Source organism: Eschscholzia californica, unplaced genomic scaffold (genome assembly GCF_041429995.1).
Source record: "Eschscholzia californica isolate CP2 unplaced genomic scaffold, dmEscCali1.0.p SCAF_4, whole genome shotgun sequence".
Lineage (NCBI taxonomy): Eukaryota > Viridiplantae > Streptophyta > Magnoliopsida > Ranunculales > Papaveraceae > Eschscholzia > Eschscholzia californica.
Window position 1 is genome coordinate 30,651,863 of NW_028238461.1, and position 26,646 is coordinate 30,678,508.

The following is a 26,646-nucleotide window of genomic DNA, read 5'->3' on the forward strand; positions in this document are numbered from 1 at the left end:
TAACCCTAATAATTTTGCATTTATCGCTCTTCTCGTATCCATGGTTGAACCCCTAATTGATGAATGTTTATGTTTGTTCTCGATATTTATTTTTGAAAACCCTAAAAAGAAACCGGATCTAGCTATTCTTTTCATGAAATTGCAACAAAAGGATTGCTAAATCTTGATATTATAAAACCCTATTTTCCTTGTGGTTCGATCAGAAAATTTTGAATAAGTCAGAACATGAGGGAAACCTTGAAATCTCTTTGGGTTGACTCGCTATAGGGATGTATGACTGTTGGTTCTTTGTTGGTGGATATTGTTGCTAATTCTTTTCGCCATTCATTGTAGTCCACTTCATTCATTGAATCTTGAAAATATATATGAGGAAGTAGAACTCATCTGGTCTATGCATCTCTTCATTAATCTGATCTCGTTGTTTTAAGCTGTAAGTATAACGAGTTTGGTGGCTAGGGTTCAATATGAGAATATTTTTTCTTGCTTTGCTTTCTGTCCCGCCAAGAATTATGGAACTTTATCAATATTAAGAGCGGTGTAGTCTCTATTTTTAACAGCAGTTGGGAATATTCTATCATTCAAGGATTCTGTTTTCTGTCGTTTTTATACAAAAGTTTGTATAATAAGTTAGTTTCTTATTTTACATTCACGGTACAGTTTTTATGTGACATAAATAGGTGTTCCAGTCTCTTCTTGCACCATAGTATACCACCAATATACATTTCATCCTAGAATATCATTGGCGATAAGTTTAAGTTGGCGGCTAGACAGATGCTGCCATCTATTTTTTGAGAAGTTGGTTGGTATACAAACTGAAACAAGCTACCTAGAAATGTCGGTTGATGCGAGATTAAGCTGGAAATGGTCTATATCTTAATTGCCCTAAGCGAAACTTGTATTTTGGTGGTTACTGATGTATGTAAAGACTCAATATTTATTGTCTTTTAAGTTTTAAGTTTCATAAGTATCTCCATACATCATAGTATGACACCAAGAGATGTGGGTCCTATTCAAGATAACGTTAGTATCAATTTCACTACAAACATTGGCTGGCGGTTGGTTTAAGTTTATTGTTATACATACGATGTATGGAGATAACGTTAGTAAGTTACCAAGTAATGTGGGGTAATGTGAGATCACTAACAATAATGGGTTTTGTCCGAGAATATCATCTTGCGATATGTAAAAAATGGTGGTTCGACTTCGACATATGTTGAAATCTAATCTTAATAAGTTGGTATGCACATTACAACAAGTCACTTATAATGTGGCGAATGCGAGATTAAAGTTGGCAATGGACTCCGTTCAGCTGGCATTAGGCAATATTTTTGTACTTGTATCTTGGTGATTACTTGTGTGCAATGGCTTTTTTCTGTTATGTTATTTTTTAGTAACAACATTATTTTTTAGTAACAATATTACCCATCTCGTAAGCTTCTTAGGTATCTCCATACTTAATGGTAGGACACCAAGATACCTAGGTCCTATTCGAGATAACATTGGTGTCAGTTTAACTACGAACATTTGCTGGATGTTGGTTTAAGTTTATGATTATACATATGATGTATGGGGATTCTACTTCTTTAAAATTGATTTTCTTATTTTTTTAGTCTTATTACTCAAGTCTAAAACTTCAAGATTTTAAGACAATGGTTTGGATGATGTTATTCTTTTGGTGAATCTTTCTAATTTAACAAGTCATTGCACACATGGCAGTAAGTTACCAAGTAATGTGGGGTAGTGAGAGAACAACAACAAAAGTGTGGGTTTCTATCGAGAATATCATTTGCGATGTGGGTTATGCGAGGCTAAGGTTGGCAATGGCCTCTATCGAGGTTGTTGTAGGCAGTATTTGGATCTTGGTAGCTACTAATGTGTGCAAAGACTTCTTTTTTCTGTATATAGTTATTTTATTTTTTAGTAACAGTATGTACTATTTCGTGAACTTCACAATCATAAGTATTTCCATACATAATGGTACGGTACCAAGAGATGTGGGTCCTATTTGACATGAAGGTTGGTATCCATTGATTACAAATGTTGGCTGGCAGTGGGCTTAAGTTTATGAATGTACTGTATGTACATATTATGTATGGAGATGCTATTTTTGTTTTCTTTCATTTATTTTTGTTTCTTTAATTTTTTTTATTTTTTTTTGTTTAGTCTTACTACAGAAGTATCTCCATACATAATAGTATGACACCAAACATGGTTTGGGCGATATTATTTTTTTGGTGAAGCTTTCTAATTTAACAAGTCATTGCACACATCGCAGTAAGTTACCAAGTAATGTGGGGTAATGTGAGAACACTAACAAAAGTGTGGGTTATGCGAGACTAAGTTGGCAATGGACTCTATCGAGGTTGCAGTAGGCAGTATTTCTATCTTGGTGGCTACTAATGTGGGCAAAGTCTTCTTTTTTTTTCGATATATAGTTATTTTATTTTTTAGTAACAGTATTTACTATTTTGTAAGCTTTATAATCATAAGTATCTCCATACATAATGGTAGGGTACCAAGAGATGTGGGTCCTATTTGAGATAAAGGTTGGTATCTATTGATTACAAACGTTGGCTGGCAGTGGGCTTAAGTTTATGAATGTACTGTGTGTACATATTATGTATGGAAATGCTATTTTTGTTTTCTTTCATTCATTTTTGTTTTTTTTCTTTTATTTTTGTTTAGTCTTATTACCGAAGTATCTCCATACATAATGGTATGACTCCAAAGATGTGGGTCATATTGGAGATTAAGGTTGGTATACATTTGAATAACTGGCTGGCAGTTGGCTTGAGTTTATGGATATACATATTATGTATGGAGATTCTATTTTTGTAGTTGTTTTTATCTTTTATTTTATTTTATTTTACCTTTTCTGTTTTTGTTTTCGAAATTAAGGTTGGCATTGCTTTACAGTAGGTCACTTTTCTCGAAACAGTTATTAATGTGAGGCTCTAGGAAGCAGAAATATGATAGTTTATCTGGATTTTTTGGTTGCTTGTTAAATCTTGATATTGGTATTCATATAATTTCTGATTTTGGGTCTTTAAGCCATTCGAGTTTGGAGTTTAAGCATGGATTTTTGTAATGGTTGTTGGAGAACTTAAGCTTGCAATCTAAGACAGTCTAGCAGAACAAATAAAAACTTTTCAAAAGGACATTTGCTACTTGGAAGTTAGCTTTCTTGGGTGCGGTTTTCTTATAGACAATTGGTTCTCTGTCCTGTATAAAAACTATTCCCCAAGACTTGTTTATCTATTTTTCAACTTAGGAGTAAAAGATAGACTTTTAGTTAAGGAGTTAAAGATGGACTAGTGCTTCTTACCATGTTTGAGGGTTTGATCAATCACTGGTGAAACAGGTACAATGCTTATGATACGCCTCCCCCCGCCCCCACCCCCGACGGCTGCTGGTGCGCAATGAACCTGCATTTCACATTAGTGTTGGACACGTCTCTTGTTTGAGACTAAGGGTGGCCCACATTCCTAATTTTCTAGTATCTTGGCTTTGACCAATTTACTGATTTGAATTCAGTAAATGCTTGCTTACGTGGGTATTAGGAATATTAATGCTTGTGTCTCTCCATCAAAACACAACAACAAACTTACGGAGAGGATTGGGGTTAGAAGACTTTTAGGCTTTTATCTTGCAGTTCAATTAATTAATCAACAATGGCTGAAGGTATGTAACTTCCGCACTATTAGAATTTAATTTTCTAACATTTGGTATCAGAGCCTTCCTTTGGCTTTGTTGATTAGTGTTTAAAATTATTTACTGTTTGTTATGATATCTAAACCTATGATCTTCATTTATCATTTAAGTTTAGATATTAGAAATAGTAATGTTAAATTATTTTTATTTGAAACAAGTTCGTTTAATTCTATGTATCTCCAAATCTATACAGAATTCAGTTGAGATTTAAACTCGGATTTGTTTTTTCTAGGAAACCAGTTTCATTCCATTTTAAGATATGGATTCCTGTTAAGATTAAATTGGAATAGAAAATTTGTTTCACAGTTAGAAACTTAAAGATTCTCTGATGTTTTATTATGGTCGATTACATATTGTGGAAGAGATTACAGTTGAGTTTTCACAATTAAAAATGGCCACCAAAATAAAAGGAGATAATTTAGGATTGAAAGTAGTTTCAATATATTATCTCGTTTAATCTCTTAATGAGTTTGACTTAGTAAAGGAAAACGGATTTGAATTTTTGGAAAACAAAATTAGTTACAATTCTATCTCTATTGTTATGAAAATTTGGTTACTGTTTACTTCTGTTGTTCTTCTGGTATTATGAAAAACCAAGAATCTGATCTTCCTGTCCTTTTTTCAGTATTAAAACAGGGATAAACTAATTGATATTGTATCTTAAACAGATTAAATGGAAAACAATATTTCTTTAAAAATAAGGATAAAATAAAAGATTAGAGAGAGAAAGCCGAGTCGAGTTGTCTCTTTCCTTAAGACAGTGAACACCCTGGTATTAGTACTAAAACCAGTGAGATGTTTGTCTCCCAGGATACAACGGCTGTACCTTTCAGTATGACGACGAGAGTACTTCGTTTCTCTGAAAGCGTGCGATTAGAACAAGCAGTAAGAACGACAGATGAATTGACTTCTTAAACTCTAAATGCTCTTAACTTTGAATGCTAAAAAATTTCGTGTTTTGTTTGCTGGATTCTGTTTGGTATTTATAGAAGTATTGGTGACACTTCAGACAGGTGCCTTAGAAAAGAATGGATGCTTCCCAACAGTCATATTTGTCTGTTGGTTTTCGGGTGCCATGTTGACCGTCAGATCTTAACGGATCTATTAAGATCTCGCGCATTGAACGCCCACCGTTAGATCATCAATGGATCTATCTTAAAGAGCGCCAAATATCCTGACCGTCAGATGTGCGAAGTGCAAAGTGCGTGCAGGCGCCTCAAAAGCGCCCTAAACGCCCATTCGCCCACGCCGCGCGTGCGCGTGCGTGGTTTGCGTGGTGCAAACCACGTGAGTCACCGTTCTATTCTAAAGAACATACCATAAATATATGGAAGGTTCTATAAAAGGAAATAAACCATTTCCTCTTTCATAAATGTGGTACTAACTCAAAATCCCGGTTTTGAGTTAATGGTTCCCATACCAAACGAATTTTGTAATAACTCACTCATACGGAACCGGATTTGGACAAAATTTGAGTCTAAATTCAAGAGCTCGACGAGACGAATCCGACGAGACTTCTTGCTCGAGATTCTAACGAATATAGGTACATCAAATTAACCAAAAACCGGTTCAGCTACTTTTGAGCTAGGTACCGATTCCAACAATCCCCCACATGAATGATTATTACATGTTCGAAAATCACAGCAAACTGACAGACCTTACTATGCTATAATGCTGACAGACAGTAGTTCTTACGCGGAGTGTCGCTGCATCGGATGAAGGTGGCTTTAAAGCTTTGAACCTTCCCTAGTGATAACTATCAGGTTTACAAGGACAACAGTGAACTGGTAGTCTTGAACTGAGTCCTGGTAATTCTAAGCCAACTATAATTAACACACAGCTAATTCCTTACTTGTTTTAAGTTCTCGGTTGTGTTCTTTGCGGTCATGAACGTTCCTAGTTTCGTGTGTGCATTAGAGAAGTCAGCCTAATACGACCTTCTCATAGAACCGACACCAATTTCCACACATATAGGTGTTTCCTACTTAGGTACACTGCTATACCTTCCTTATAGACAAATTTCTAAATTTTTCGGATACATTAAAAGCTGTAAGCTTAACCTCTGCATTGCAGACAACACTGATTTCATCCTAGGAATGGAAAAGAGAGAAACTCTCTTCCAGTGTTTTGTTCAAGTCAGGATATAACTTCAGTTTCCCTTTGAACCTAGATCGTGGGATCTCCAGTCTTCTAGGTAGGGTTTCATTATGCCTTTACTCATTTACTTTAGGCAGTAAACCCATTCCCCTTGATGAAGCAATTACAAGATCTCTAGGCAGTCCCTTAGTGAAAGGATCAGCTAGGTTTTCTTTAGATTTTACATAATCTATTGTAATAACTCCTTCAGAGGGTAATTGCTTCACGGTATTATGTCTTCGACGGATGTGTCGAGACTTACCATTATACATTTTACTATGTGCCTGAGCAATCGCAGCTTGATTGTCACAATGAATCTTGATTGCAGGCACAGGCTTAGGCCATATTGGTATATCTTCTAAAAACAGTCTAAACCACTCGGCTTCTTCTGCAGCTTTATCCAAAGCAATGAATTCTGAATCCATCGTTGATCTAGCAATACAAGTTTGCTTAGAAGATTTCCAAGATATGGCAGACCCTCCCAGTGTAAATACATAACCACTGGTTGATCTTGTATCATCAGTATCGGATATCCAATTTGCATCACAATATCCTTCAAGTACTTCTGGGTACTTGGTATAATGGAGTTCATAATCCTTTGTATACCTTAAATACCGTAACAACCTTGTTATGGCGTCCCAGTGAGTAGTACTTGGATTACTAGTAAATCTTCTTAGTTTACTAACCGAAAGGGCTATGTCTGGTCTAGTACAATTCATTAAATACATAAGGCTTCCTATAATCCTTGAGTATTCTAATTGTCTTACTCCATTCCCAGTATTCTTCATAAGATGAATACTTGGGTCTAATGGAGTTACTACAGTCTTGAGATCATTTTTACTAAATTTTTCCAATATTTTGTCCACATAGTGAGTTTGAGATAAACTTATCCCTTTACTAGTCTTAGTAAGTTTAATCCCCAAGATTACTTCTGCTTTTCCTAAATCTTTCATACCGAAATTCTTAGAAAGCATTTTCTTAGTAGTGTTGATGACATCTAAGTTATTTCCCATAATTAGCATGTCATCTACATATAGACACAGAATAACACACCCCTTATTTGTGTTCTTAATATAGACACATTTGTCACATTCATTTATTTGGAATCCATTTGATAATAATGTATTATCAAATTTAACATGCCATTGTTTTGGGGCCTGCTTCAACCCATATAGTGATTTAACTAATCTACAAACTTTCTTTTCTTGGCCAGGAACCACAAACCCTTCAGGCTGGTTCATATAGATTTCTTCTTCTAATTGCCCATTTAAAAAAGTTGTTTTCACATCCATCTGGTGAATTTCCAAATTATATAAGGATGCTAAGGATACTAACATTCTTATAGAGGTTATTCGACTCACCGGAGAGTAGGTATCGAAATAGTCCAATCCTTCTCGTTGTCGAAAACCTTTTGCCACAAGTCTTGCCTTGTATTTGTCAATGGATCCATCTGTTTTTAATTTCTTTTTAAAAATCCATTTGGAACCTAAAGGCTTACATCCAGGTGGAAGATCTACAATTTCCCATGTATGATTTTGCATAATGGAATCTATTTCACTATTTACAGCTTCTTTCCAGAATGGAGCTTCTGGGGTAGCCATTGCTTCCGTGAATGTCTGAGGCTCATTCTCAACCATATAGGTGAGAAAATCAGGACCGAAAGTCTTAGCTACCTTTATCCTTTTACTTTTTCGAGGTTCAACCTCATTTTCTTTTTCATCCGTACTATGTCTTTGAGATGTTTCTGGAATTTGGGTATCTAGTTCCCTATCACGTTTTCTGGTTTCAGAATATTTATCCAAATTTTGTTTATAAGGAAAGATATGTTCAAAGAACTCAGCATCCCTTGATTCTAAAATAATATTTGGATGAATGTCTGATATTTCTGATTTGTGTACTAAGAACCTATAAGCACCACTATTCATAGCAGGTCCTATATATACACAATCTATTGTCTTTGGTCCTATCTTGACTCTTTTAGGAAGAGGGACTAATACCTTTGCAAGGCACCCCCACACTTTTGTGAATTTAAAAGAAGGTTTCCTTTCTTTCCATATTTCATATGGTATTTTTCCTGTTTTTCTATGGGGCAATCTATTTAGTAGATGGTTTGCTGTGAGTAAAGCCTCCCCCCACAAGTTCTGTGGTAAACCAGAACTTAGTAACAAAGCATTCATCATCTCTTTTAAGGTTCTGTTTTTACGCTCGGCTACACCATTTTGTTGAGGTGTGTATGGAGCTGTCGTTTGATGAATAATTCCACTTTTGGCACATAATTCTTTAAAGGGAGATTCATATTCTCCTCCTCTGTCACTTCTTAGTGCTTTTATCTTTTTGTTAAGTTGATTTTCTACTTCATTTTTATAAAGTTCAAACTTCTCTACTGCTTCATCTTTACTTCTAAGTAAGTAAACATGACAGTAACGAGTAGAATCGTCAATGAAAGTAATAAAGTATTTCTTTCCACCTCTAGTTTGAACCAATTTTAAATCACATATGTCACTATGTATTAAATCTAATGGTTCTGTACTTCTTTCTATGGAATGAAATGAAGTTTTTGTTGATTTAGACTCGACACATGTTTGACACTTTTCTTTAGTGTCAACTTCGAATCTTGGGATTAAATCCATATTCATTAACTTCTTTAATGAATGGTTATTTACATGGCCAAGTCTTTTATGCCAAATACTACAAGAATCAACAACAATATAAGCAACATTATCTTTATTAATAATTTTTGGAGATACAGTTATTACATTCATCTTGAATAACCCCCCACATAGATAACCCTTACCCACATACATACCACTCTTGCTTAATACAAAATTATTAGACTCAAATACTAGCTTGAACCCATTTTTTGAAAGCAAGGAACCAGACACCAAATTCTTACGAATATCTGGTGCATGAAATACATTGTTGAGGGTAACTTCTTTTCCTGATGTGAATTTCAGGACCACCTTTCCTTTTCCAGCAACTAGAGTAGTAGAGGCATTTCCCATAAAGAGGGTTTCTCCTTCTGGAATTTTAGTGTATGTAGAGAACAAGTTTTTGTCTCCACAAATATGTTTAGTGGCTCCTGTATCAACCCACCAATCACTTGGATTTCCACCAACCAAGTTAACTTTAGAAACTACATTACATATATTAAGGTTCTGAAGGTCTTCTGTTACTTCTTTTATTTCTTCCTCCATTCCAGTAACCAAAGCACATAGGTTCTGGAGTTCTTCATCTTCCACAAGAGAGGCCTGATTTTTAGCCTTCTTGTTCTTATTGAATTTGCCGTTTTTAGTACGACAATCTCTAGCAAAATGACCCTTTTTGCCACAATTGTGACAAGTACCATCAAAGCGGTCATTATTTTTCTTTGATGGCTTACCTGGTCTCGTTCTTTTTCTTTTCTGTTTGGAGTTTGGTTCACCCTCAACCATGTTGACTTTTGCAGAAGAAGACCCATTCTTTTCTATCTTCTTTTCTGCATTACGACTATCCTCTTCAATTCTCAACTTGAGGATAATTTCTTCAAGAGACATCTCTTTGTTCTTATGTCTCAAGTAGTTCTTAAAATCCTTCCAAGATGGAGGTAATTTTTCAATCATAGCCCTCACTTGGAATGATTCGTTTGCAACCATATTCTCAGACTTCAATTCTTGTAAGAGAAGTTGAAATTCCTAGACTTGAACCATTACTGGTTTAATATCAGTTATTTTAAAATCCAGAAATCTACCCATTATAAATTTCTTAACTCCTGCTGTTTCAGTTTTATATTTATTAGCCAAGGTCTCCCAGAGTTCCTTAGCCGTGTCTATACCATAATAGACATTGTATAAACCATTTTCCAGTGAGTTAAGAATGTAATTCTTACATAGAAAGTCTGAGTGCTTCCATGCTTCAATAGCAGATACATGCTGAACATCTCCATCCCTTTCAAGAGTCGGTTTCGGTTCAGACAGGTACTTGACTAACCCTAGAGTAGTCAAATAAAACAGCATCTTTTGTTGCCAACGTTTGAAGTCAACTCCAGAAAACTTCTCTGGTTTTTCAGCGTGATTTGGACCAACTTGCTTAACAGCAGATTCAGTTGTTGTGGCCATTTCTGATAATCAAATTAACACAACAAATTAATTTTCTATTTCAACCAGAAAAACTAAAATATAAACAAGTCGTTCACTGTCTTAAGATTGTTGTTCTTCTGGTATTATGAAAAACCAAGAATCTGATCTTCCTGTCCTTTTTTCAGTATTAAAACAGGGATACACTAATTGATATTGTATCTTAAACAGATTAAAAGGAAAACAATATTTCTTTAAAAACAAGGATAAAATAAAAGATTAGAGAGAGAAAGCTGAGTCGAGTTGTCTCTTTCCTTAAGACAGTGAACACCCTGGTATTAGTACTAAAACCAGTGAGATGTTTGTCTCCCAGGATACAACGGCTGTACCTTTCAGTATGACGACGAGAGTACTTCGTTTCTCTGAAAGCGTGCGATTAGAACAAGCAGTAAGAACGACAGATGAATTGACTTCTTAAACTCTAAATGCTCTTAACTTTGAATGCTAAAAAATTTCGTGTTTTGTTTGCTGGATTCTGTTTGGTATTGATAGAAGTATTGGTGACACTTCAGACAGGTGCCTTAGAAAAGAATGGATGCTTCCCAACAGTCATATTTGTCTGTTGGTTTTCGGGTGCCATGTTGACCGTCAGATCTTAACGGATCTATTAAGATCTCGCGCATTGAACGCCCACCGTTAGATCATCAACGGATCTATCTTAAAGAGCGCCAAATATCCTGCCCGTCAGATGTGCGAAGTGCAAAGTGCGTGCGGGCGCCTCAAAAGCGCCCTAAACGCCCATTCGCCCACGCCGCGCGTGCGCGTGCGTGGTTTGCGTGGTGCAAACCACGTGAGTCACCGTTCTATTCTAAAGAACATACCATAAATATATGGAAGGTTCTATAAAAGGAAATAAACCATTTCCTCTTTCATAAATGTGGTACTAACTCAAAATCCCGGTTTTGAGTTAATGGTTCCCATACCAAACGAATTTTGTAATAACTCACTCATACGGAATCGGATTTGGACAAAATTTGAGTCTAAATTCAAGAGCTCGACGAGACGAATCCAACGAGACGTCTTGCTCGAGATTCTAACGAATATAGGTACATCAAATTAACCAAAAAACCGGTTCAGCTACTTTTGAGCTAGGTACCGATTCCAACAACTTCTAGTCGGACAAAATTAATTTTGAGATTTTGAGAAATGTACACTGTTTTATAATACTAACAGAGAACATTTATTGCTGTTTTTTCTCAATCTCTCGGTTGGACAAAAGGAGAAACTCTAACTAACATATCTAGAGAGAGAAACTATAAGTAACTTTAATTAGTAATAGTTGTCTCTTCTCCTTGTGAATCTCTTATATTGAGATAAATTTCATAGTGGCACTGAGAGGATTAAAGTACTTTTAAGGAAAACAATTGACTGTACTTGTAGATATCCATTTGACACATCACCTACCAACTTTAAGAGATTATTGAGTATAGTTTTGACTGTGATGATACTTCAATTTTTAGACCATCAATACAATTGAGGATCTCATGCTCACTGTATAAGAAATAAGAGATAAGTAATTGTGATCAACATACAACTAGAGTTAATGGTCTATAGGTTGGTTTTATAGTTGTATGAAATTGTGGCATTTGATATGAAATGTGTTTATGTGGTAGCATGATATAATGCATTTCAATTTTCAAACTACATGAGCATATATATTTGTTGATGGTTAAGGAAACATTGTCACTTGTTTTGAACATTGCATATTTTTGGAGTAGCCATAGCATCTAGAAATATGCAGATGTGCGATCTAACTTCATTGTTCATCGCATCAAGTTAAAATGACATTTCCGATTGCGATGTAATTTTTATAAATAATTGCTTTGCCCTACAGGGAGGTAATTATATTGGAATAAGATAGTAAAATAAGATATTAAATGTGAATTTTCTATGCCTGCAGGTATGAAAATTTTACGGGTTTCATATTTTATTTTTACTAGTCTTATTAATAAAGTATAGTAAATTCTTATGCGGTTGTAGCCTCTGCCCACAGGAAGGTTAGAATTTACTACTAAATTGACATTGGTTAGTTTTGAATAAAGATAAATATTTCATAGCTTGGATGTTTCTTTTGCAGCTATTTCTACTGCTTTTATGAATGATACTTATCGTATTCCTATTTTATGTGGTGATAACTTCTCGGATTGGAAAGATAGTGTTCTCTTCACTTTGGGGTGTATGGACTTGGATTTGGCGCTTCGTGTGGATGCACCACCCGTCCCCACGGAATCAAGCACGCTGATGGGTCATGAAAATGTCCCATCTAAGTCGTTTAATTTAGCCAAGTTAGTCGGTTTCGAGTCTTTATTATAATAAAATGGTTGATTTTCTTGATTAGGTGTCTTTTGCAGAGTTAGGTGTGAAAAACGGTTAAAAACGAGGAAAAGATGCATAAAGGGTATTTTGGTCATTTGGAGTCAAGGAAATTCTGGTAATTTGGCCAAGTTCAGTGTGTGGTTGAAAAGTACAGGTCGAGACGAGTCCATAGGAGAAAACGAAAGTCAAATCGGAGTCCGGACGAAGGAATAAATCAAAGTCAAAGGTGGGTCAAATTCTGTTGACTAGGTGGGACACATTCGGTACACATTCGGGCGTGCGGGATTCTGCGGAACACGTGTCGCTTGCCGAAGGTCGTCGCATCCAAATCCCGAGTTTCCGCTGAGCAGCGAAATAGGACCCTAAGAGCATGATCCAATGTAGCGCGTCGCATCTTGCTCTAGTAGTCCCGCTACCACGTTATTATCTGGACCGTAGCCTTCCGCGTTTTTTTAGATCGGACGGTTCCTGTGTATCCCGTCTTTTATTGCTTATTCCGTGCACCCAAAGCAGCTTAAACTCCGTGCTCCCTACACGTGTGTCTCTCTCTCGTCCCTCCAGATCCCGTGCTCTCTTCCATCCGACGGCTGCTGTGTCTAGTGCAAGATAATATGGTGAGCCGAGAAGCAAAGTAGCATCCGAATCCAAACCCTAACCCAGCCGCCACATGTCCTCCTCCCTTTCACCCGAAAAAATGAGTGAAAAACCCAAAATCTAGACCCTAATAAGAAAAAAAACCCACTAAAAAATAATAATGTCAAAAAACCCCATTTTTTGAACATTTTTCAAAATGTTCACAAGATATGTAATTATGTTGTTAACAATACAACATATTTTTTTCATAATTCCATTTTTACCCTTATATGTTGACAACATATATCATTGTGTTGTTATAAAATGTTGACAATATCTATAATAATGTCCCGACTTATTATAAAATGTCATATATAATTATGTTCTTAACAACATATATAATGTATTAGTCAAAATATTATTTGTTCGTTAACGAATTTGTTAAATACAAAGGATAATATGCATAACATTTAATTTTTGTAAAAGTCAAATAAAAAAATGCTTTAGTCTTTATATTTATGTCGAAAGCAAAACAAAAAATGCGGTAACCATTTATTTTTTCACAAGACAAATTGAAAAATGTTGTTGCCAAAATGTTTGTGTTAGTTTGTCTATGTAAAATGCAAAAGAAAAATATGCGAAATATTTTGGCAAAACAATGTCTAAGCAAAAACGAATTTGTTCACAAATTTACAAATTGTTGAGACAAACTAAGATTTGTTCAGAAATTTACAAAATTGTCGAGAGCAAACCAATAATTGTTCAGAAATGTTCAAAAAAAATTTTTGACATTGATTTGGGCGGAAAATTTCATTTTAGAGGGTAAAATTGTATTTTTACCTACTGGGTTTTTTCCTCATTATTATTTAGTATTGGGCCTGATTCTCTTTAACTTCCCCATTTTGGGCCTTATAATTACCGGCCCCTCACACCCAGCCGACCAATTTAGGGTTTTTTGTGATTTTAACCCTTTAATTCCCAAAATGACCCTATCTTTTAATTATTTTCACCATTTAACCCAACCAAAACCAAATATAATAACACTTGCTCCTCCATTAAAACTGAGACTTGCAAACCCTCTCAATACCTCTTCTTACCTAATCTCTTTCTCCTCTTTCAATCCCCTCTTACCTATTTCTTTCTCTCTTCTCTACTACTAAATCTATCTTCTCCATTATTTTTCCATCTTTCTCTACTACTTCTATACCAATATTCTTTCTATTATTAATAGTCATCTCCTTCTTTCTTCCGTATTCTTCCATCATCTTTATCCCCTTTCATCTCTTCTTTCCAACTTCTTTCTAGATCTAATTTATTCCTTCTCTTTCTTTTTCTTATTTGGGTGGCAATAAAATAGCTATTACTTGGAATTCTTGGAGTAAGATTCTTGAGCACAAATGGAGCAAATCTTAGACAAATTGGAGATACATGGGGATATGGATTTTGATTGGTGATTTCTTTCTATTAATTTCTTAGTATTTTCATTTATTTTACAATGTCAATGAATGTTATTCTAGATTCCATGTATAGTTAACTTAGCAATCTAAGGTTGTGAATGAAACCCATTTTGGATCTTTATAATACTTGTTCTTGATTAATTAAATCCTTTGATGTTCTTTAATGTCTATTGATTGTTTATCTATATGGATTGGATTTTCTTTCCATTACTCATGCCTCATAATTAGATATTTCATACTTTCGTTAAGTTGTTAGATGGAGTATGCTTTTCAGATGATGAATAATAGTTTAGCAATCCGAATCTTTATAAGGTAGACAATTAGAATTAGTAATTATAAAATTGTTTTATCTAGAACATCATCCGGAATTCAAATAGTTCATTATATTGGATTCCGAGTAAATACAAAAGAGATTTAAGTAATTAAGTGTTTGTTTTATAAAGTGAAATTATGCGGTGGATTTTATAACCTTAGATATCTTCTTACCTCTCTCTTAGTTAGTTTATTTAGTTTTATTCGTTTTCTTATTTCTTACATATCAATCATCAAATCTATGAAGTGGGGTGTGTGTGTGTGTTAGTCTAAGTTAGCTATTGACATTTTGATTATTGGGCTAAACTCGCCGTCAATATCCGAAGTTACCTACCTATCCCTTGGGACGATACTCGATCTTATTTTCAATACTATAACTTGACCCCGTATACTTGCGGGAATAGACCTATTTTTAGGCCTATCACACGCCTCAGGCAAAGTTGGACTATGAGCGGTGGGAGCGATCTAATCGCCTAAGTTTGATGCTCATTAAGTCCCGCGTGAATAAGAGTATTCGGGGTTCAATACCTGATTGTCCTCACGCAAAAGACTTTCTTAAAGCGGTTGAGGAACAATTTGTTCGCTCAGATAAGGCACAAGCCACCACCCTAATGAAGAGACTTTCAGAAAAAACTTTTGACTATTCTAAAGGAGTGCGTGAGCACATTATGGGGATGAGGGACATTGCTACTCAGCTGAAACCCCTTAAAGTTGAGATTCCTGAGTCATTTTTAGTTCATTTGGTACTTAACTCTCTTCCTAAGGAATATGGGCCTTTCAAAATCTCCTACAACACACATAAGGAAAATTGGTCAATCAATGAACTTCTGACCATGTGTGTTCAAGAGGAAGAGAGGATGAAACATGAGAAATCTGAAAGTGCCCATTTTGTTTCTCATGCTAAAGGAAGTACCAAGAAGGGCAAACGTGTCAAGAATGTGCAGAACAAAGAAACTATGCCATTAAAGAATCATGGCAAACGGGTGAAATGTTTCTTCTGCAGAAAGGCTGGACATGAAAAGAAAGATTGCCTCAAGTATAAGAACTGGCTCGAAAAGAAAGGTAATCTCATATCTTGTGTATGTCATGAATCGTTTTTTGTTGAGGCCCCAACTAATACTTGGTGGATTGACTCTGGCTCTACGATTCATATTGTTAATACCATGCAGGGCTTTCTGGACCTAAGGAAGCCGAAAGGAAATGAGGTTGGCATCTATTCCGAAAATCGGATGCGGTCTCAAGTCGAAGCTGTGGGGACTTTTAGATTAATTTTGAAAACTGGCTTTGTTTTAGATTTGAACAATGTTTTCCTGTGTTCCATCTTTTTCTAGAAACTTAATTTCTGTTTCAAAACTTGTGGATGTTGATTATGAATTTTTATTCAAGAAACCATGTTTTCGTATTTTGAAAATTAATTTTTTTTATTGGTGGTGGAACTTTAATTGATGGTTTGTACAAAATTGATCTAGACCCCACTTTCGAGCATAATTATTTAAATATGCATGCAGATGTTGGTATTAAACGTAATAGGATCGGTGAGAACTCCTCTACTTTATTTCACAGGAGATTAGGTCATATCTCCATTGAGCGTGTAAAGAGATTAGTGAAAGATGGAGTTTTAAAAACTCTTGATTTTACTGATTTTGGTACTTGTGTGGACTGCATAAAGGGAAAGCAGACAAACAAGACCTCTAAGGGTGCCAAAAGGAGCTCTCAGATCCTAGAGATCATACACACTGACATATGTGGACCTTTTCCTACCCCATGTCTCAACGGTCAGAGATATTTTATCTCCTTCATTGACGATCATACAAGATTTATGTACCTTTATCTTCTGTTTGATAAGGCTGAAGCTTTTGATGCCTTCAAAAGCTTTAAAGCAGAAATAGAGAAACAAAAGGACATGAAAATAAAGATTGTAAGGTCTGATAGAGGCGGGGACTACTATGGAAGGTACACAGAAAAGGGTCAGATGCCTGGTCCATTTGCTAAGTTCCTTGAGGAAGAAGGCATTGTTGCTCAATATACAATGCCTGGCACACCTCAACAAAATGGTGTAGCCAAAAGGAGAAACCGAACTCTTATGGACATGGTGAGGAGCATGATTAGTAACATTAATCTTCCTTTATCCTTATGGAGTGAAGCCTTGAAAACCGCAGTGTACATCTTAAACAGAGTTCCATCTAAGGCCGTTCCTAAGACACCATTTGAATTATGGAACCGATGGAAACCGAGTTTAAGTCATTTACACATATGGGGTTGTCCTGCAGAAGTGAGAATTTACAATCCTCACATAAAGAAGTTAGATTCAAGGACAACTAGTGGGTATTTCATTGGCTATGCAGTTAACTCTAAGGGATTTAGGTTTTATTGTCCTTCACATTCACAAAGAATAGTTGAGGCTATAAATGCTAAGTTCTTTGAGGATTTTGATTCAAGTGGGAGTGATTTTCCTCGTCGGATAGAATTTGAGGAAACACGAGAGGAACCTGAGTTGCCTGTGGATACTAGAGATTTGGTCATTGTGCAAAGAAGTCAACCTGACATAATTGCACAACAACCAACTTTAGAGCAACCGGTTCATGAAGAACAAATCCCACAAGAACCTGTTCCACAAATTGAGCATGAAGATGTGGTTCTAAGGAGATCCTCAAGAACAAGAAAACCAGCCATTTCTAGCGATTATCTGGTATATCTCCAAGAGTCTGATTTTGAAATTGGGCCTCAACGTGACCCAAATTCATTTTCAGAAGCCATAAATGGAGAAAAATCTGCACTTTGGTATGATGCCATGATGGAAGAGATGGAATCTATGGCTAAAATCAAGTCTGGGATCTCGTTGAGTTACCGAAAGGGTCTAAGGCCATTGGCTGCAAATGGGTTTATAAAACCAAAAGAGACTCTTCCGGAAACGTCGAACGATATAAAGATAGACTTGTAGCTAAAGGTTACACTCAGAAGGAAGGCATAGACTACCATGAAACCTTATCTCCGGTTTCTAAGAAGGATTTATTGCGGATTATTATGGCTTTAGTAGCTCATTTCGATCTAGAGCTACACCAAATGGACGTTAAGACAGCATTCCTTAATGGTCATCTGGGAGAGGAGGTATACATGGTTCAACCCGAGGGTTTTCGTGACGAAAACGATCACCATTTAGTTTGCAATCTCAGGAAATCTATTTATGGACTAAAACAGGCATCCTGCCAATGGTATTTAAAGTTTCACAATGTTATTTATAACCTCTTTTGGTTTTACAGAAAACATTGTCGATCAATGTATATACCTTAAGGTCAGTGGGAGCAAATACATATTTTTAGTCCTGTATGTAGATGATATTTTACTTGCAACTAGTGATTTGGGATTGCTACATGAGATTAAGGAATTTCTTTCTCAGAATTTTGAGATGAAAGATTTAGGTGAAGCCTCTTATGTCATAGGCATAGAGATTCACAGAGATAGATCTAAAACATCCTTAGGATTATCTCAGAAAGCCTACATCGAAAGAATTTTGGAAAGATTCAGGATGCATAACTGTGCATCACTTGTAGCGCCAATCGCTAAAGGGGAAAAATTGACTCAAAGTTAATGTCCACAGAATGCATTGGAACAGGGGGAGATGAAAGACATTCCATATGCATCAGCAGTAGGCAGCCTTTTATATGCACAGGTCTGCACAAGACCTGATCTTGCTTTCGTGGTGGGACTGCTAGGAAGATACCAAAGCAATCCCGGGAAAGAACATTGGAAGGCTGTGAAAAGAGTTATGAGATATCTGCAAGGAACTAAGGACTACAGACTGACCTACGGATATACTGACCATCTGGAGTTGGTTGGATATTCGGATTCAGATTTTGCGGAGTGCGTGGATTCAAGAAAATCTACTTCGGGATATATCTTTCTACTTGCTGGAGGAGCTATATCTTGGAGAAGTACCAAACAAACCATCCTCGCAACATCTACTATGGAGGCAGAGTTCATTGCCTGCTATGAAACAACGACATAAGCAATATGGTTGAGAAACTTTGTTTCAGGTCTCAAAATTGTCGATACTATAGAGAGACCATTAAAGATCCTTTGTGATAATTCTGCTGCAGTTTTCTTCTCTAAAAACAATAAGAGTGGAAGCAGAAGTAAGCATATCGACATAAAGTACCTTCTTGTCAGAGATAAAGTTAAGGAACATGTGGTGGCCATTGAGCATATCAGTACTAAGTTAATGATTGCGGATCCCATGACTAAGGCGTTGCCGGCACAAGTGTTCTTAGATCATGTGGAGCGTATGGGTCTTTGTTAACTTATGTAATGCTTGACATGTACTTTCTTTGACTACTTAAGGTGTTCGGTTATTTTGAATAAATAGTTTTATTCGTGCACATAAAGAATAACCATCTTATATCCATTGTGATATTAAAGGAGGACCTGAGTAATTTTGTCAGAAATTACTCATTCGGAAGTTATGCTCATCAAGTGCTTAGTTAGAGAGCATAATGCATTGTAATACATGGAAGGAAGCATTCACTTATCAAAATGTGATCGCTATGATTCGTGTGATATGTTCTTTAATTAAGAATGAGTGATATCCCAATCTAAGTGTTTGTTTGGCCATACAGTCCATCACCCATGTACTTATGAAATATAGCATGTGGGCCAAGTGGGAAAATGTTCGACACGTCTCTTGCTAGAGACTAAGGGTGGCCCACATTCCTAATTTCCCTCTATCTTGGCTTTGACCAATTTACTGATTTGAATTCAGTAAATGCTTGCTTACATGGGTATTAGGAATATTTGGGAGATAAAGTTGGTTACAATAACCAACCCACTACCCCCTTCTTGGATGGAAAAGAAGTGGGAGTAGTTTCATAACTGAAGATCCCTAACCCCTCCTATATTAATGCTTGTGTCTCTCCATCAAAACACAACAACAAACTTACGGAGAGGATTGTGGTTAGAAGACTTTCAGGCTTTCATCTTGCAGTTCAATTAACTTAATCAACAATGGCTGAAGGTATGTAACTTCCGCACTATTAGAATTTAATTTTCTAACAATTAGACCATGTATGTTCTACACAAACAAGAACTACACCCTTTATGGATTTAAAAATGATTTATTTGCTGCAGTTCGATAAAAAATTCCATCTCGTAGGCTGATTTAGTACATTGAGATTGTGTTGGTTTAAAGATCAGAGTTTTTCGCCTTCTTAAATGTCTTATAATTATGTCAGGATGAAGTGTCACATTGACGACTTCCTTGCCTTTTTCCCTCCCTTTATTCCTGTTTTCGGACTTTTTTGTTCAGTCCTAACTAATGATTTGGTCTAGAGTATAATATACTAACAATGACTGGTTGATTCATTATAAATGTTTGGTAATGCATATTTGCTCTGGCATGTCCTCTTGCCTTTCAGCTCAGTATTTTGTTCAAAGTAGAGACACAATGCTCTTGTATCTCATCTTTTGGAATTACAAAGGAGATGTTAGAACTCTTCAGTCACTTAGTACTGATCTTGAGATGTAGTTGAGTGGAAATGAACCTATTGTTGAACTGTCGAAGTGCATGTTGGTTGTTCAGAGATGTCACGGTCTGCAAATTGTACCGGAGCCATCGTTTTTCCTGGAGAGGTTGAAATACTTTTATGTTGTCCTAGAGGTAATATATGAGACTCAGTTATGTGGTATCAAATTCTGGGAACTGTTCCCTCACTTTCTACTGATATAGAGAAGTACTGTAATGGGAAGGAACCCATTATAAAACTGTCGAAGTGTTCACTGGTTGTCGGAAGAGAGTTGGGTCTGCAAGTCTTACTTGAGCAATCCTCGGCATTTTAGGAAGCCAACATTTTGACACGTTGGTCCCTTAATGTGCCCTTAGACAATGGCGAATTTTTTTGGTCACTTTCGGAGAACTTGGAAGTACTCCAATCCAGTGCGAAGGAACCCAGTGTTGAACTGTCAAAGTATATAATGCTTGCAGAGAGCCAGGTGTGCATTTCTTACCTGAGTGGGCCTCACAGTTGAGGTTTTTTTGTTACCGAAGTTTACTTTCATACGAGTTACCTAATATTTATAGAATACTTTTCAAATAGCAAGTCAAATAAGTTTTGCTCTGTTGTTGCAGATATTCCATTCTTTCTTGTACCATTTGCCATTCAGGTGGGAGATGCACTATAAGTTATTTACAAGCTATTTGTCTTACGGATCGTCGGTTCCTAAATTGGGTGTTCCTATGTTGTTTCAATAACAAAATACTCTTTAACCATCAGAAGTTCACAAAAAGTAGTGGTACGTTATAGTTTCCTACAGAATACAGGATTATTCCAACTATATTTCTTGAAGTGTTAAATTTAACATATTTTGCAGCTGGAATGCTTCATCACTGGTTTCATATTCTGCTATGATAACGTTTATTATTTAGACTATTGGGATTTTTTTTCTTCCTTGCTGTAGGGAATTCTGCAACCTTAGTATTTTCAGCGATTTGTATTAAAAAGGTACGGGTACGAGTATGGCTGCTTCCATTGGCGATGTTTGCCGATAAATACTGACATTGTTATAGACCTTATCGTTTATTTGTCGGTAATTCTATTTCATAGTTGTTTTCAATTTCTCCTTTTCTTACCCTATACTTGGAAACTGGAATTCCTCTTTTTACCACCTTCTTGTTAATGGATTTAAAGGCGGCATTGAGGACCAATACCAACTGCTAGAGCTCTTGGATTACAAAGCTTAGGCTTCCCCATCTAAAGTTGATGTAGTTGGTAACGTTTTGATACTCTGTCAGGTATCTTCCTTATTTTGGGGTTGACTACTTCGTACTGTCCTAAATGTCGATGGGGTTGATAACCTTATTAATCAAATCATCGCAAATGCGTTGGATTACTCTGCTGACCCTATTGTTGCAAATAGGTAAGATTTGAGTATTGTTTTTTGTCTCAGTTTGCCAGTGCTTTCTGTATTTTAGTGGGATTGGTTAAAACCAATATACATCAGTTTCATCCTAGGATATCATTGGCAGTAAGTTTAAGTTGGTGGTTAGACAGATGCTTCCATCTACTTTTTGATAAGTTGGTTGGTGTACAAACTGAAACAAGCTACCTAGAAATGTCGGTTGATGCGAGATTAAGGTGGAAATGGACTATATCTTAATTGCCCCAGGAGAAACTTGTATCTTGGTGGTTTTTTTTTTTTTTTTTTTTTGTTAAGAGGATATCTTGGTGGTTATTGACGTATGTTAAGAGTCAATATTTACTGTCTTTTAAGTTTCATAAGTATTTCCATATATCATAGTATGACACTAAGAGATGTGGGTCCCATTCAAGACAATGTTGGTATCAATTTCACTACAAACATTGGATGGCGGTTGATTCAAGTTTATAGGAAATGACTTTTTAGGTAGTAAATAGTTTCAATTTAGCTAAAAAAACCCTAATCTTTCAATATTAACTATTTTCTATCATAATATTAAGACTAATCAGAGGTTAGGTTTAAAATAATTTCATTAATTATTATTAAGGTCGAAATTTTAAAACAGAATTTTCTTTATTCCCGTATTACCCTTTTCGAAATTTGCTCTCTCTCTCTCTCTCTCCTTACGGCTGCAACTCGATGGGGAAAACCTAGGGCATAAATTTTCGAACGAGAAGACGAAGAGAAGACGATGATTTGAAGATATAATTTCTTCCTTCATTGATTCATAACTATTTAGGTCTTCGTCTTCTCTTTAGTTTTCTTTTTATACAAATAATTAGGGTTTGCCGAAGTTATCTACTTCATCTTCATCTTCACACTCGTTTCGTAAGTTCATCATCTTCATCTTCTTTACTGTAAGTTCATCTTCTTCATCTTCTTTACTGTAAGTTTGTTTTATTTATATAATAGATTATAGATTATTTTTTGATTTGTTTGTTGTTTATTTTCCTCTATCTACTTGTTGAATATTCAACCCTATATATGAATTGCTTTTGATTATACTTTTTGATTTGTATTAGAACATTACTTTTGTATTTGCAACATTCTTAACAGATTTTTGATGAATCTTCAAACCTAAATCTGATTTTTGTTCTGCAAATGGTGTTTGCACAATTTGCATCATTGTTAAATTTTTTGTTTTCATGGTCAGGTGATGGATTTAATTGAGTCATCTTGTGTGTCATCTTGTTTTACTCAAGCTAGTTCTTCATCGAAGTTGTTCCAACATCCTCTCCGGTCTGAATCTTGGGGATCTGTGTTTACGGAAGTTGGTCAAAAGTTTGAAGGAGGTGCTGATCAATTTAGGTTCGCATTGAATAGGTATTCCATCAAATTTGGTTTTGGGTATAGAATGAAGAGGAACCATGCTCATCGGGTAGTAGCAGTATGTCCGGTTCAGGGTTGTGGGTGGAAGGTTCATGGTTGTTCAAGGTTTGGTATATCATCGTTATTTTATTTGAAAAAATATGTTCCTGAGCACACTTGTGGTGGAGGTTTTACTGATATAAACAAGCCAGCAGTTCATTCTACTGTTGTGTCTAATTTGATAGAAAGTGAAGTAAAGGTTGATCCAAAGAAGAAAAACAAAGCTATTATTACTACTTTTCAATCAGATTATGGTATTAAAATCCCATACCATATTGCTTACAATGCAAAGAAAAAAGCACTTCATTCTGCATTTGGTGATGAGGAATCTGGATATGCTAAACTTGATTGGTATACGAAGTCCATTATGAAGTGGAATCCTGGTAGTTATGTGCAGCTACAACTTGATATGGACACTTATCAGTTTGAGAGGGTTTTTATAGCATACGAGGCTTGTATTCATGGTTTTAAGTACTGCAGGCCTGTTATTTGGATTGATGGGACGCATCTTAAATCCAAATATAAGGGGACTTTGCTAATTGCTTCTGCGAAGAATGGTAATGAAGGTATGATTTCTAAGTTTGTATGATTTCTAAGTTCAAGGTTTCTGTATGCACACCTGATTGGGAACAATGTGTGGTATGCAAACACCTGTTTGCATATTTAACATCTGCATATATATGTCATGAAAACATGTTTGGTATGGTTTTTTAAGTTGATGAACTTATATAGTTTTGTTTAACTAGTTGCAATTTATTTATTTAACTACGTTTTCTTTTCAGGATTTTTTACTATTGCTTTAGCTGTTGTTAGTGTTGAAAATAATTCAAATTGGAATTGGTTTTTGGAGAATTTGGCTCGTGTTGTTGATAGGAGTCGTACATATACTTTCTTGTCTGACCGTCACCCGAGTATTATCAAGGGAGTTGGTGATCTTTTTCCAAATGCACACCATAGTTATTGTGTGTGGCATATTAGGAACAACTTAGTTAATGCAATTGGTTATGGTTCTCAAAGAGCAGATTACATTGAGTCTTTGTTGTATCGGGCTGCTCGTGCGTTGACTAAGGATGAATTTAACATTCATTTTAAAGAGATGGAGTTAGTAGGTGGTAGACGTTTGACGGATTTCTTTAAGAATTGCCCATTTGAAAAGTGGGCAAACTCTTATTTTGTCGGTAAAAGGTATGGCGAGGTTTGTTCATCCTTGTGTGAGAGTTATAATTCATGGATTAGGGAGGAAAGGGGCATGTCTATTGTTCTAATGTTAGAAACCATTCGTGTACGAATGATGGAAATGATGCAAACGAGACTTGAACTAGCTGAAAAATGGACTAGTTTGCTGTGTCCAGAGATAGATAAAATCATAAGACAAAGGCGAAAGTTTGGTTCTACATGGAAGGTTGTAAAATCATCGAAATTTGTATATGAGATCTTTTCAACACCAAGTCAGTTAGTTGATTTGAGTTCGTTCTATTGTTCGTGTTTGAAATGGCAAGTTGAATGCATACCATGTGAGCATGCTATAACAGCTATCAAGTATGATGGACGACCTATGGATTTATTTGTTGAAGAATATTTTACCACCGAAAGCTTCAAGAAAACTTATGAACACGCCATTAACCCCATTCCAAACAGTGATGAACCCAAGGAGTTTTCAGCAAATGAGATGATAATCCATCCACCATCAAATAAGAGACAACCTGGTAGGCCAAGGAGTGTGAGAATTGAGAGTGCTGGAGCAGCCAAGTTTAAGAAGAAGAGAAAATGTGGACGTTGTGGCAAGTTATCGTATCACAACAAAAGAACGTGTGCAGCAATATTGAATTAAGATTAATTTTGACATTCATTTCTTTATTGTTTTTCTTTATTGTTAATGTAAAGGATTATTGACATTTGAATATGAACTTTTTTCTGGTTAAATGTAATGTGAAGATAATTTGCTTGAAACTATTGCAGGTACACTTTTTTAGGATTGTATGTAGGCACCTGATTAGAAGTGTAGCTATGCAAATGTGTTTGCACATTCCATTATTTGCACATTCTACCTATGCAAACATGTTTGCACATTCCACCTATGCAAACATTCTACCTATGCAAACGTGTTTGCACATTCAAACATTCAAACGTGTAGATTCCACCTATGCAAATGTGTTTGCACGTTCCATCTATGCAAATGTGTTTGCACGTTCAGCATATGCAAACATTCTACCTATGCAAACGTGTTTGCACATTCAACATTCAAACTTGTAGATTCCACCTATGCAAATGTGTTTGCACGTCCATCTATGCAAATGTGTTTGCACGTTCAGCATATGCAAACATTCTACCTATGCAAACGTGTTTGCACATTCAACATTCAAACTTGTAGATTCCACCTATGCAAATGTGTTTGCACGTCCATCTATGCAAATGTGTTTGCACGTTCAGCATATGCAAACATTCTACCTATGCAAACGTGTTTGCACATTCCATCTAAGCAAAAGAGTTCCAACTATTGTAAGCATATAAACGATTCGTTTACTTTTGAGGTGTTCGCATAATCATTTTGTTTTTTTTTCATAAATTTTGATGGGTGATTGTTGCCTTCTATTTTTAAAATAAGTTCAATATTTTTGACGGGGGTTCGGGGGCGTAGCCCCCGATTTTTTTAGAATTTCTTTTGGTCTTAACAAATTTTATATTATTTTGGCCAACATTTAGTAAAAATATCTTTGACGGGGGTTCGGGGGCGTAGCCCCCGATTTGTTTTAGAATTATAAGAGTTAATAACTATATTGTTTTGGTCTTAAAACTACCAACATTTAGTAAAATACTAGTTTTCAATTGTCAAATATGCATACAATATGCAAACATCAATATAGTTTGGAAATTATCAAATATTCAATCAATACTGCAAACATCTATAGTTAGAAAATTATCAAATATGCAAACAATTGGTTGCATACTTCTGTATACTTGTTCTGTTCACATACATCAATCAGCATTTTCATCACTAACTGTTCCTTCAACCCAGGGTTTGTTTGTTGAATCATTCAAGATTGCAGCTGCAATTTCAGCTCTCTTCCTTGAAGCCTTCTCTGGCATTTCTTCCGGCCAGTTTGGCTTAATCAAAGGACTGTCTCCATTTTTTATAACATCAGCATACAGAAGCACATACATTGCACAATCAATCCTACATTATATTATTCACTAATTAGTACTCATCATTTATATGCTAAAACAATGAAATCAAAATGATTTTTTATACTCACGAGTTGTTCTGTTTTGGGCAGTTAACTTTGGTTATCTTTGGACTTGATTTCAGTGGTTCTTTAGTTAGTCCAGCTTCATTGATCATGTCAACCAACATGACTGCGAACTTCTTTGCATCCTTCGCACTTCTCATACTTAACTTTGGAGTTTTCTTCAAAGAATCATAATGATACCATACTGCATCAACTCTATCAAAAACAACAAGATGCCAATGGCAACCTACCTTACTCTTGTCATCAATAGTTGTGTTTAATGGGAACAGGAACCAGTCACGTCTCTTCTTAAAAGCTTCTTTGAGTTTCTTAGCAAGTAGTTGTGACATGTTCCGTTGCGAAGCTTCAAATTGCATTAAAGTCTGCATGTAAATTAACGTTAATCTAATTAGATAAATAATCCAAAACTAAATACAAAATATAGTAGTCTGAAATATCTTACCCATA

At 35.8% G+C, this 26,646-nt stretch overlaps 1 protein-coding gene and 1 pseudogene across 1 annotated transcript; both read left to right on the plus strand.

Annotated features, from left to right (window-relative positions):
• Nucleotides 1–17,641: 17,641 nt before the first annotated feature.
• Nucleotides 17,642–18,623, plus strand: LOC147544113 (secreted RxLR effector protein 161 pseudogene; annotated as a pseudogene).
• Nucleotides 18,624–22,731: 4,108 nt separating this feature from the next.
• Nucleotides 22,732–24,901, plus strand: LOC147544114 (uncharacterized). Its single transcript, XM_086636158.1, has 2 exons — nt 22,732–23,517; nt 23,734–24,901. Exons 1-2 carry the CDS (start codon nt 22,740–22,742, stop codon nt 24,780–24,782), a joined length of 1,827 nt encoding a protein of 608 aa, XP_086492284.1. The 5' UTR covers nt 22,732–22,739; the 3' UTR covers nt 24,783–24,901.
• Nucleotides 24,902–26,646: the final 1,745 nt, after the last annotated feature.

Excerpts from the sequence above, each read along its gene's own strand:
- LOC147544114 (XM_086636158.1), top strand. The coding sequence starts at position 22,740 with ATGGATTTAATTGAGTCATCTTGTGTGTCATCTTGTTTTACTCAAGCT. Across the intron at positions 23,518-23,733 it reads TGCGAAGAATGGTAATGAAG|GATTTTTTACTATTGCTTTA; the intron begins GTATGATTTCTA and ends TTTTCTTTTCAG.